Source organism: Thamnophis sirtalis, unplaced genomic scaffold, assembly GCF_051295495.1.
Source record: "Thamnophis sirtalis isolate CommonGarterSnake01/CBP01778 unplaced genomic scaffold, rThaSir2_p1.2 scaffold_11, whole genome shotgun sequence".
Classification (NCBI taxonomy): Eukaryota; Metazoa; Chordata; class Lepidosauria; order Squamata; family Natricidae; genus Thamnophis; species Thamnophis sirtalis.
Genome location: NW_028261391.1, coordinates 40,884,175 through 40,896,911, shown reverse-complemented (window position 1 = coordinate 40,896,911; position 12,737 = coordinate 40,884,175). Strand labels below are relative to the sequence as shown.

General features: G+C 38.0%; 3 protein-coding genes across 5 annotated transcripts in view; 2 read left to right on the top strand and 1 right to left on the bottom strand.

Annotated features, from left to right (window-relative positions):
* PCCB (propionyl-CoA carboxylase subunit beta) overlaps positions 1-5,813 on the bottom strand; it is a 27,736-nt gene extending 21,923 nt beyond the window's left edge. Inside the window, exons 1-4 of the mRNA XM_087725600.1 lie at positions 5,556-5,813; positions 2,221-2,340; positions 1,804-1,872; positions 1,455-1,511 (exon numbers count right to left, since the gene is read on the bottom strand). Coding sequence (XP_087581726.1) covers positions 1,455-1,511; positions 1,804-1,872; positions 2,221-2,340; positions 5,556-5,738 — 429 coding nt within the window. The 5' untranslated portion in view covers positions 5,739-5,813. The remainder of the gene's footprint in view (positions 1-1,454; positions 1,512-1,803; positions 1,873-2,220; positions 2,341-5,555) is intronic.
* NME9 (NME/NM23 family member 9) overlaps positions 5,690-12,737 on the top strand; it is a 26,967-nt gene continuing 19,919 nt past the window's right edge. Inside the window, exon 1 of the mRNA XM_087725602.1 lies at positions 5,690-5,819. The gene's annotated coding sequence lies outside the window, so the exon portion shown is untranslated. The remainder of the gene's footprint in view (positions 5,820-12,737) is intronic.
* Positions 5,878-11,039, top strand: SLC35G2 (solute carrier family 35 member G2). Of its 3 annotated transcripts, none has more exons than XM_014055204.2 (3): positions 5,878-6,553; positions 7,764-7,907; positions 9,039-11,039. In XM_014055204.2, the coding sequence occupies exon 3, from the start codon at positions 9,057-9,059 to the stop codon at positions 10,287-10,289; it is 1,233 nt and encodes a 410-aa protein (XP_013910679.2). In that variant the 5' UTR covers positions 5,878-6,553; positions 7,764-7,907; positions 9,039-9,056; the 3' UTR covers positions 10,290-11,039. The 3 variants fall into 3 exon arrangements, with proteins under 3 accessions (XP_013910679.2, XP_013910680.2, XP_013910677.2); XM_014055205.2 differs by having other exon boundaries at positions 7,680-7,907; XM_014055202.2 differs by having other exon boundaries at positions 7,676-7,907.

Below are 12,737 nucleotides of genomic sequence, written 5' to 3'. Positions count from 1 at the left end.
GCCGTAGTGGCACAATCCGGTCAAGAGACTCCGATGCCGCCAAGTACCAGGCAGCAGCCAGAGTCTCCGCCGAACTGTGGGCGAGAGTATCAGGAATAACCCCAAGCTCCGTCTGGAACCTCAAGGGGTCCATCAGTCGCCTGGGGCGGAACCACCTGGTCGGTTCCTCCTCCCTACGGTGGGGGTTTGGCCTCCGGAAGTCAAGCCTCAGTAGGCAGTGGTCTGACCACGACAGGGGTATGGTCTCATTTCCCCTCAGACCAAGATCACACATCCACTGCTCCGAGAGAAATACGAGGTCGAGCATGTGACCCGCTGAGTGGGTTGGGCCCCGAATTACCTGGGTCAAGCCCATGGCTGTCATGGAAGCCATGAACTCCTGCGCCCCATCAGAGTGTTCACCGAGCGATGGCAAATTGAAGTCCCCCAGAACCATAAGCCTGGGGAACTCAATTGCCAGCTCGGCTACTGACTCGAGGAGCGAGGGGAGAGCTGCTGCAACGCAGTTGGGAGGCAGGTACGTTAGCAGCAGACCCACTTGACCCTTGAGGTCCAACTTCACTAGCAGAGTCTCACACCCGACAAGCTCCGGAGCAGGGACCCTATGAGGTACTAGAGACTCCCGGATAACAATAGCCACACCGCCACCCCTTCCCTGGGCTCTCGGCTGATGAAGCACCTGAAATCCTTCTGGGCACATCTCTACAAGGGGGACTCCTCCTTCTGTGCCCAACCAGGTTTCAGTAATACATGCCAGGTCTGCCCTCTCGTCAGAAATTAATCAATATGTATTAACTAATATTAGAAATAAACATATATCTATGATTCATTATTACAGGAATTTTTTTCTTCAATATTGCTCTCTGCAGTTTATAAGAAAAAATAATTTTGATATCATGGTTTAATCTAGCACATCTGCATTGCGCAACCCCACCACAACAAAAACTGCAAAAAATGTGTTTTCACAGTAATTTTTATAAATTTAAGCACTTATTTTACCAGGAATGGGACTGAAATAACTCTAGAGATGATTTCCCCATGTAAAAACCTAACTGCTAAATTTGAATGAAACTCAAAAAATGGGTTATATCAACCCAATTAATTCAAGTTTATTTTTGCATTGTTTTAATGTTATATTTTGCTAAGCTATTAATAAGCACTACATAGTATAATGAAATAAAAGATCACAGGATCACAACCATACATAAATTAAAATGATATTTTCAAACCTTTAAAAAAACCAAAAGGTCTTTGATCCGTCTCTCCCACCCAATAAAAGAGCTATTCAGCAAACATCCCATAAGGGAAACGCCCACAGTTTTAACAGCTTAATTACTGTAATCTGCAAAGGATGACCAAAAATATTTATATAATATTAGAATGCTTATATATTTAAACTATATAGAAACTGACTGAGATCTTTGACAGGCCACCTGCACTGCCTATAAACTTACCTTGCAGATCTTTTGAGCATGTGCTCCAGATAAACTTCCCCCAAACACAGTAAAGTCCTAAAAGTTAAGATCAAAGTAAAATGTTTTAAAATACAAATATCAAAATAGCCTACATGTAAATATGTTTAGACAGAAGAAACTTGCTAATTCCATTAGACAGTGCTAGATCAAACCCTAAATAGTATGAAATTGTAACATTATTCCTTCTTACAGCATTCTGAATAAGATGTGGGAGCAAAAGCAGTACATTTGGTGCAAAAGCAATACTTTTGCTCACAAATGTATTTTGTGAAAAATCACAAAAACAACACTTCAATATATTCATAATTCAGAAATCAAACAATAATACCTGACTGAAGACGTAAGTCAGTCTGCCATTTATTCTACCCTGGCCAGTAACCACACTGTCCCCAGGATACTGCAAAACAAAACGAAGTATAATTCATAAACTGACATAACTTATGTAAACCAAAGTAAGCAACTCTATAATATATATACTACACCTTGATGCTTTAACAGTTCTATTTTGTTATGAACCCAGCAAATTATGAAATGAGTAAAACAGAATGCTAAGTGGTGGGGAAAATTATTCTTCTAAATATCTCTCATTAAATCTATGAAATATCTAGAGAATTATTTCAAATGCATAGAGAAAAGATAGCTCCATTTGCAAAGAGATCAGAATCAGAGCACTAAATCAGCAATTGTTTCCCACTCACAAGGAGTCCTGGAATTTAAAGAAACAAGCAAACAAACTATTCAATACCTTGTTTTTCTCAGACTCCATCCCAAAATCTGCACATCTGTGTTCCACAAACATGTCATATTCTACAAAACTGTCAGGGTCCAATAACAATAACACACGTTCTCTGGCTGTCAACTTTCCCTAAAAAACAAGAAAAAACATTAAACAGCCTTGTTCTTAACATAACAGCATATTTTATATAAACGTTTTCCACATTGAAACTCAAAGCTAAGCATAGTAACACATATGCACTCAACAGTGACCCTCAATTTATGGTCTCATTCAATTTTTTCTATAAAAAACATGATAGAACTTTTCTCACACGATGCAATAGAATGGTTAAGTACAAAAAGCCAGCCAAAATAAGAAATCTCACTAATTTTAAGAGCTGTAAAGCACTATGAAGCTGTATATAAGTCTAAGTGCTATTGCTATATCACATAATGCATTATGTGGCAGACTAAATCTAAGGAATATAGAAAGAATGTGTGCAAAGTATTTTAATCTGTCCTTGTGCTGATCCATTCATGACATACTAGACACATGGCAAACTATTGGCTGCTCTTCACATTGGTTAATATTCAGTCAGACAACTTATATAGTTTCTTTAAGTATGTTGGAAGAAAAGAAAATAGATGGTTCAGTCAAAGTTGAAATTAATGCAGAGACTACACCTTCACATCTTCACATCCTCTTGCAAGCTCCATGTTACAGTGGATGGTGGCACCTAACCAACTCTGACTGATCTTGAAAATCCAAACAGGGTTAGATTGGGATGGCAATCCATCAAGAATTAAAGTTAAAGGCCTGACTTAAAAAGTTTAAAGAAACATCCCAGAAAGTGGAATATAAAGCCAGTTTTAAAGGCCTGACTTAAAAAGTTTAAAGAAACATCCCAGAAAGTGGAATATAAAGCCAGTTTGTTATTGCCAAGATATAACATTGATGTGTCTATGAAGTCTCTTAAAGTTAAAAGTAATTCAAAGAAGAATTGACTTAATCTTTCTGAACAATTAAAAAAAAACAAAGATCCAGCACAGTAGAGGTGTTGTACCAGGAACAGCAATTATTGGCAACATCCTAGACTCCTTTGCCATATCTTAAAGATAGTCACTTCCTTCCCCTCTCCCTTTTTTTCTCATGTAAGAACATTTTTTACAAAATCAGTATTTTAAAGGACATTTTTTTAAATCAATATTTGGCCTCATCAGCATTGAAACACTGGACAGAGTGCTAATTTGCACAACCAAGTTGCCCCACTCATTATTTCTCAAAGCCGGAAATGCATTGTGTCATTCTCTAACCATCCCAAATCCACTAAAAAGGCAATTTCCATTGTCTTTCCTTGGTACACAGAGTTTGTATCTCCCCAAGATTGCTGTGCATTTCATACATTGCACTTCATTTTACTGTAGGCAAGCACTTCCACTCTAACTGGCTGGCTACTGAATGCTATTAGCAGGAATGACTCCTCCCCTCCAATCACTGGTCAGTGCCTTTCACTGCAATTTTTCACAGGTTGCTGTGCCCTTCTCAAGAGACCTTGACTAGTAACATGATTTCTTTTTCTTCATGGAATAGGTGGTTAAAGTGAACCTTTCAAGTTTTCCCCCACTCATTTCTCCCCTTCATCTTTGCTCCCAGTTGTGTTTTGTTATTTTCATTCCCACCGGTTAATTATTGGTAGGAAAAAAAAACAAAGTCTGTCAGAATAAAAGACCAGGTTTATTTATTACATGTTTACTGATGGAACAGCGAAATCAAGGTTTTTATTTTTATTTTAACCAGGTGAAACTAACACAAATTTTGCTTGTTTTCTTTCTAGTTAAAATGACAACAGTAAAATTATCGGGTTGTATTTTTTAAATTTGCCTATCAATGGATGCATCAGACAGAAAGATGTGAATCAAAAGGAAATAAATAAAAATAAATAAAGCAAATAAAAAAGGCCCATACAAAATGTCACTAAATGAGTACCACATTTCCTCAAAGAACCTCCTGCACAAAGAAAATTAATTGGTTTGTGCTCTTCCAGCACAGATGACAAAAGTAAAGAAGCAGGATATCTATTGATCTGGAGACATAGTAAGGCTAGCTCAGACAGAAAGTTACAGTGTTATTATGATCAAAGAAGAGGAAGAAGTTAATGTTTAGAAAGGCATTTATTTAGCCAACTTCATTTGCAGCAAGTTTACATAAAAGGAATCACAGGGGCCAGTATGAAAAATCCTAGAGCTTCTGTCCTTCTGCATCCCTCACAGGAGAAAGAGGGAGGAAAAGAGATGACAAATTAAGTAAAATAATCTTGTGCACTAAGAGCAGTAAATATACTTTGCCTTACTCAGGAACTTCTCATTCACCTTCATAAGAGAGGACACCAAGAGTTGAGGAAACAGGAAGGACCAAAAGGTGTTTATGTAGTTTGGGGTAAATCATAGTTAAGTGTTACATGCATCCATTCTATCTCAAGGAATGATCTGCCAGACACATCTGATCACAATAGCCAGTCTGTGATCAGCACCTGCTAGTCAAAACGTTTTTTTCCTCAATCAACAAGATTTTGCTTGGCTAAAATGATTAAATAATCTGATGTGTTTTACATGAAAAACTGTTAAAAGGCAGTAATGGTAGCAGCCATTACAATATTTAATTAATTTAATTTATTTTTATTGCATTTCCAACATTATGTATCTCCAGTTTCAAAGTAAACTGGAAGCATAATAAAGGGGTATTCAGAAGATTCTGCAAGGAAGCCCATCATACTTAATGACTCTCTAGCCTTACCAAGCAAGCTATCGGTTGTAGGAGTTGCATTCATTCTGAGAAAGGAAAAATGAAGTCTGGTGGATCACTGAATTCATTCAATTATGACTGAATAATTGTAAAATACAAACAACTTCAATAACTGCTAGATTTAGTAATCGGAATTTTGTAAACACAGCAGATGGGAAGGTGGCCTCTTTGGACCTTTTCCTGACCTCCCCTACACTAGCTCCACAAACTGCTAACTGCAGCGAAGGAATAGACGGGGGCGATCTGCTTTCTCGCACCCGTAGTTTTCATTAAATAGAAAAAAATCAAGAGACGACCCTGACACGGCGGGGGAGAACTCCGCGGCTGCGGCGGTCGAAGGTGTCGGATTCTTTTCGACCTCGGCTGGATGGCAGGAGGAATTGCCTGGGGGGGGGCTATGGGTCATAATTTTGCAATGCCCCCCCCCAAGTGACCTCCTCTTAGTCCTGGCCAGACGTTGCCTCGGAAATCGCTGGCACGGCACACCAGGGAGCAGCCAGCGGCCACTGGCCACGCAAGGGCTTCGCTCGCCTGCAACGAGAGGAAGGGAGGCGCCGGCTCACCCGCTTGTGCTGCGCGTCTATGCGAGCTTGGCCGCCTCCGAGCAACGCAGCGCGACGCTTCTCTTCGATTCGCTCGGGCACGGTGACGGCCCGGGTCCGGGGGTCGCTGCAGCTAAACGAGCGGCAACCTCTCCGCAGAACTCTCGAGAGAAGGAAGGCAGGAACCACCCGCAAAGCAGCCATGACTGAGCGGACTGGGAAGGCGCATGCGCTCTTTTACTCCTGACGACGGCCGCCTCCTCGACCCCGCCTCGCTCCCTTACGGTGCGACCAGCAATTGGTTTGCTTCGCGCCCTTCGGGCTCTGAATTTGGAAATTAGCTAGAAAAGATGACGGATTAACACCTCAGAAGATCCTAGCTTTTCCAACGAGTGGGCTTATTCTCATATTCTTCCCAACCTGACCTTCTCCACGTGTCGGGCTTCTCCTCCCTCCACTGCTCAGAGGCTGTGGCGGACTTTTGTGTTGTGCAGCGAGTATTGCTACCGTCTCTGTGATTGTGATTATCAATTGACAATTGACAGGGCAACCGTAATTGCACGCTCGGAAGGACCGTTTGTCTGCAGAAAGGACGGTCTGATTAATTTTGAATCCACATTGTGTGTGTTGGGAGAAATATTGTGTATTAACTTGTAAAAAAAAAAGCTACTGAGACACACCGTATTGGTAGAAGTATAGCAGTTCCTAGCCCAGGGTTGGTCTCTGGTCTTCTTACATTCGTGATTTTAGATGTGGGCTAGAGGACAGGACTGGCAGTTTCAAAGAAGAAAGGAGAAATAATAATTAAGCTGTTCACGTTTTCTTGAAAAAGGCCGTGTTTTCACTCATCCTGGGATGCAGCTTATTTATTGAACGGATGATAGTTTCTGGGTTTGCATAGCATATGTAAAGCAATCAGGGTCGGGCATGTGTGCGGCATGTCCCAGTGATGGGAAGACGTGAACATGACGTCAGAGTGTGTACTCTGCCCATGTGTACTCGGGTTCTTTTATCTGAATGTAAGTACTTAAATTGCAGAATTTGTGTTGTGATTGTCTTAGGTTCCCATCCTAGTGTCTTAATGGCTTTGAACCACAGTCTTGGAAGGAAAGCTGTATTTTGTTTTCTTGCTATATTTTCCAATCCATAATTTAAGGTGATCGTCAAAGAACATGCAGTTAGTGGCTATTCGGAATCAGGCCACCCCAATGTTGAAATCCCCTCCCATGGAGCCATTCTTGATGTCTTAAAATGCCCGGCCTTGAATTCTTGTTCTTCAAGGCCACCTAATAATGTGCTAATTGCCATTGTGACCTTTTTTTTTAAAATAATTTTTACATTTTTCTATTATGTTACTGATTATCGTGTTTATTTAATAAAATGTTTTTCTGTATGTTTTAGTGCTTTGTTTTAGTTTATTGTTATATTTGTAATTTTTAATAGTAAATCATTCTGATATTTATTTCAACAAAAAGTAGTATAGAAAAGTTTTCAACAAATAATTTTAAAAACAAATGTTTGATTTTACCAGTTTTCAAAATCACTTGTTTGCATTGTATTGAGAGATTAAAATCTATATATGTGGAAGAGTAAACCCACTGAATTCAGTGGTACTTTTGCATAAACTTAAATGAATAAGGCTGTTAATAATTGATGAATAATTGTATATGAATGAAGTAAATGACAATCAAGATGGCTTTTTCATGTACAATATTTTGAAGGTTACATCAATCTTTAAGATTATGCTTTTTCACAGTGATTCAGATTAATTGCCTTATAGCACTTTGATATAATCCTGTTGCTTTTGGTGAGACTCTAGCTAGAGAAAAGACTATTTAATTATTCTATTCACTTATTAACCAATTGACCAGGAGGGACAAATCAGTAACTCTCTTAAGCACTTTTGTTTTCCATCTCAACAATGTTGAATTCAGGAAAGTCCTGCTATTGATGAAAAGATAACATCTCAGCTAAACATATGTTTCAGTGCCGGAATAACTAGTAAAAGCAATACTGATTCCACTCCGCAGTCCAAAATGAAGGTGTTGTCAAATGCCCTTGAGCTCTGCTGAGCATGCTCACTTTACTCTAATGTCTTCAGTGCGTTTGATTCTTTAGTTGTATTCTCCTTTTCTGTGAAGGCAGATGAGAGAGTAGCAGAAAGATCTACACTACAGTTTCAGCATATATCCAGAACAGACACCATTTGCTCTATTTTTGACTTTCCAGTTTAAAGGCAACAACACCCAGGTCTATTTTCGATGAATTTAGAAGGCAGAAATGGATATACGGCTGAACATTGCAGAGCAGCTTCCTTATCCTTAACATACTTGGCCTTTGGTTATTTTGTTATACAACACCCTCTAACAAAAGGTAAAGGACTATTTTTCCAATTTTGATTTCATTCTCCTTTCTCTTCTTGCATTACAAATTTAGTTCCTAGATGTCACTGCATGTTTATTTAAGCAAAATCTTTCTGTTTCTATTAATGTGCATGCAATTTTAAAGTGATATCTTTCAAATTGGAAGGATCACAGAGAATTATCATAATTTAAATAAATTGCAGTAATCAGCTAATATAACCTAGAATTATGTTCCATACGTTATAAGGAACGTCATGTTTCTGTTATTTGAAGAAGCAATGATAAGTAAATCAGCATAGCTTAGAGTGTATCTTTTCCCCTTCATTTTAAGTTAGTAGAGGGATTATCATATTTTGTCTTTATAATTCTTACTTCTTAAAGAATAATGTCTATGGAGAATATGGAAATGTAAAGAATAATCTACATTCTTTCAAGTAGCCCTTGTAAATATACAATATTGTTTGTTACTTACCCTCAATGTAGTTACATATATTTAATAATCCTAACTGTGCCAAAATATGTTTAGTGGCACTAACTGAACTATTTTATACAGACATAAAAGCTGATTTATATTCAGATTCAAAGCAAAATTATTTCTAATTAGATTTTAAAAACCCATCAGATTCAATTTCCTAATTGAATATTTGGAAGCATAAAAGTAAATGTAGATGCATCAAGAAAGATAAATATCAAGTATATGTTTTAAATTGTCTAAATTAGCAGTTTGGTGAAGTGGTTAAGGCAGGAAGTTAGAAATTGAGATGAGTTCTAGTTGACCTTGGGCCAATCATACTCTCTCAGCCCTATGAAGCAAGCAATTTCAAGCCACTTCTGAAATCTTGCCAAGAAAACTGCAGAAGCCTTTTCAGACAGTTACCAGAAGTCAATACTGACATGAGGGAAGCCCCCCCCCCCCCAAAAAAAACCAGAACATGCATTTACTATGATGAGACAGATTCTTCCCTTACAATTGATTTACTATATTGGATTTTAGAACAAGACATTTCATTTCTTCTGAAAATACTTCAAATTATCTAATATGGTAATAGAACACTAATGAATTAGGATTATTCTACATAGTCAAAATGTGCAACAATTTTATCAAATATATAAATATGTATTTGTTTTTCTTTGCAATCAGTCCTTCTTATTTGATGAAATGGATTCTTCCAAGCAGTATCCAGTGAAAAAACGAGTGAAAATTCATCCCAACACTGTGACAGTGAAATATAGTTCTTATTATCCACAGTCTGGAGAAGAAGGGTATGAGGAATCTAGTGAAGATCATGAGAGTTTTACAGAAGATAATCCAAAAAGAAGATTGTTGAGTGATGGACAACGAACAGGAAAGTCTTTCTTTGGAACAATTGACATTCCATTGCAGACAGGACAGAAGCTAGAAGTCAACAAGAATGAACAAGGCCAAGAATTTATAGAGGGAAGCATTTTTCAGTCCAGAAAAACTTGGGCTGTTCTTTTTGGATCTGCTTTGGCCCATGGTTGTGTAGCTCTGATAACCAGACTTGCTGCCGATCGTTCCAAAGTGCCATCTCTTGAATTGATTTTCATTCGTTCTGTTTTACAAGTGTTTTCTGTTTTAGTAGTATGCTACTACCATGAAGACCCTTTTGGACCAAAAGGCCATAGATTGCGGCTATTCTTCTATGGAGTATGTAATGTTATTTCTATTACCTGTGCTTATACTTCCTTTGCAATTGTTCCTCCAAGCAATGGGACTATTATGTGGAGAGCTACCACCACTGTTTTCAGTGCCATTTTAGCATTTTTACTAGTGGATGAGCGCATGGCATATGTTGATGTAATTACTGTAGTGAGTAGTATCTTTGGAGTTTGTTTGGTCATGATCCCCAACATTGTTGATGAAGAAAATTCTCTGTTGAATATCTGGAAGGAAATCTTTGGATATACAATGACAGTTATGGCAGGCTTAACCACAGCTCTGTCCATGATAGTATATAGGTCCCTTAAAGATAATGTCAGCATGTGGACAGCATTATTTACTTTTGGTTGGACTGGAACAATATGGGGAGCCTCAACTATGTTTTTCCTTCAAGAGCCAATAATTCCATTGAATGGAGAAAGCTGGGGCTATCTCATTGGCATCTGTATATGTTCTACTGTGGCTTTTCTTGGCGTCTACTATGCCTTGAGCAAATTCCATCCAGCATTGGTTAGCACAGTGCAACATTTGGAGATTGTGATAGCCATGATTCTTCAGCTTCTTATACTACACATCTTCCCCAGCGTTTATGATATAATTGGAGGAGCTGTTATCATTATTAGCATAATTTTCCTTGCATGTTATAAGCTATCTTGGAAAATCTTTAAAAAACAAGATTACCAGGAAATATTAGATTCTTCTATTAAATGAATACAAAATTAGTGTATTTTTATGTAGTGCAGTGTGCAATTAATATGACTGTGTGTGTATAGTGCTAGTAACAGCATACTATGATTTGTTGTTCAGGTACATGACATCAAGTCAGTCCTAATACAGTTCAGTACAGTTGTATGAAAATATCTTTTTCAGATATGTGAAAAATGTTTTAAAATGTGAAAATTATGAAAATCATATTCTTAGATAGTATATAGAAAGTGCCAAAGATTGATATAGACAGGTTTTGCTATGAAAATGGTATGTCTATGTAATAATCAAGAACTAATCTCAGTTCAGTGGAGTCTTTATTTTTTTATCTTTGGAATCTAGAAAATATAATTTTATTCTGTGTTTAAAATAACACAGTAATCTTCGTGTGGAATAGAAGTAAATCATAACAATCTTATTCCTTTACTGGTTACAGAAACAATTATATAGAATTTGTCTTTGATATTTGGCATGTGGTTCATTGTTAAAGATAACATATGAATTGTGTACCTACAGTTCTTCTTTTAAATAAAATGTAGTAATAATGAGCAAGTTGGTATTTGAACTGATGAATGCAAATTACCATTTTAGGACTTAATTCAAGACCAGAAAAAATGTAATTGCAAAGGAAAAAATGAATATGTAGTCCGAAGATATTTGATGTTGTTAATGAAAAACCATGTAAACTTTGTAACATGTAATATTTTATTTTAAAAATGTTTGTGTGTTTAGGATTACAAATTTACAATTATCAAATATTTGACATAATTATGTGGTATGAATAATTCAAACACTTGGATTATTCTGATTGTGATTATATGATTCACGTGACATAACATGGCTGACCTTGTCTGTGCTCAGAAGCTAAGTTGGGCATGGCCCAATTACCGTAGTTTTGATGGACACAACTAGCAAATACCAGAGCTATAAACTGAGAAGTCAAAAACTATCCCTGAAACTATTTCCACACTGTTGCCAAGAAGTCATTAGCAGTTGAGCTTGACTGGAAGAAAGCTTTTACTTTACCTAATACTTACGTTATTGTAATTCCAATACTTCAAGTCTCTATTTTACCCCATCTGAATGTTTTTAATTGTCTGTGTGTGTATGTTTAAAATAGTTAAAAATATCAGCCACATATTCTCTCACAAAAATACACAATGACCCAGAAGTATGGGAACTAATTCTGAGACCAAGTTACCTGAGGCACCTGAAACAAATTTCCACTGAAATGCCAATTCTAAAAGTATCAAAATGGAATATCCAGCAAATGGTATGAATCTGGATGTCTTTTTTTTCTTAGTACAGCCCACCACAAATAGCAGCCTTATTGAGTTTAACTGCATCACTGTCATAAAATCCATTTTCAATCTTTAAAAAGAACCCTGGAAAGATTTTCTCACAGACTTCAGATGGAAAAAGCAGAAATATATTCTCATATATCTAATGATGAAAAATTATTCCAAAATTCTAAAAAGTGTAAATCATATGTTCAGAAGGTATGGCAACCAGGCCTTTAAAGAATTTATATTAATTATAATGTTAACAATTTTATTTAGTTTTCATGTTTTATATTTTAACTTAACTTGAAATATCAGACATATTTGTAACTTGTTCATTATGCAAGAATAGATTAAAAACTAGAATAGTCAAGTAATTAAATAATTTCCTTTTTGCAGGTTACAATATCCATCAAGGGAATTAAAGCAATTTGAACTGGAGTATCACCAGTTCAAAAGGATTAGACTGTCTTCTATCTTAGGTAATGTTCCAAAGATTATCTGGATCCCTTTCAGTCTGGATTCAGGCCTGGCTTCAGCACGGAAACTGCTTTGGTTGCACTGACCGATGATCTCTGGAGAGCCAGGGATGGAGGTCATGCCTCCGTCCTAGTGCTTCTTGACCTCTCAGCGGCCTTCGATACCATCGACCATGGTATCCTTCTGCGACGGTTACGAGAGGTGGGGGTGGGAGGTACCGTTCTTCGGTGGTTCTCCTCCTACCTCTCGGACAGGTCGCAGTCGGTGTTGGTCGGGGGGCAGAGGTCGACTCCTAGGCCCCTGAAATATGGGGTCCCACAGGGTTCGGTCCTGTCCTCCCTCCTGTTTAACATCTACATGAAGCCGTTGGGTGAGATCATTCGGCGGCATGGGATAAAATACCATCAGTATGCGGACAATATGCAGTTGTATCTGTCCGCCCCATGCCAACTCAGTGAAGCGGTTGACGTGATGTGCCAGTGCCTGGAGGCTGTCAGGGTCTGGATGGGGGTTAACAAGCTTAATCCAGACAAGACCGAGTGGCTGTTGTGTTTCCCTCCCAAAAATTTGGCTAGTACTCCATCACTCAGGCTGGGGGGTGAAATTTTACGCCCCTCAAACAGGGTTCGCAATTTGGGAGTCCTCTTGGACCCACAGCTGACCTTAGAACATCATTTGTCGGCTGTGACCAGGG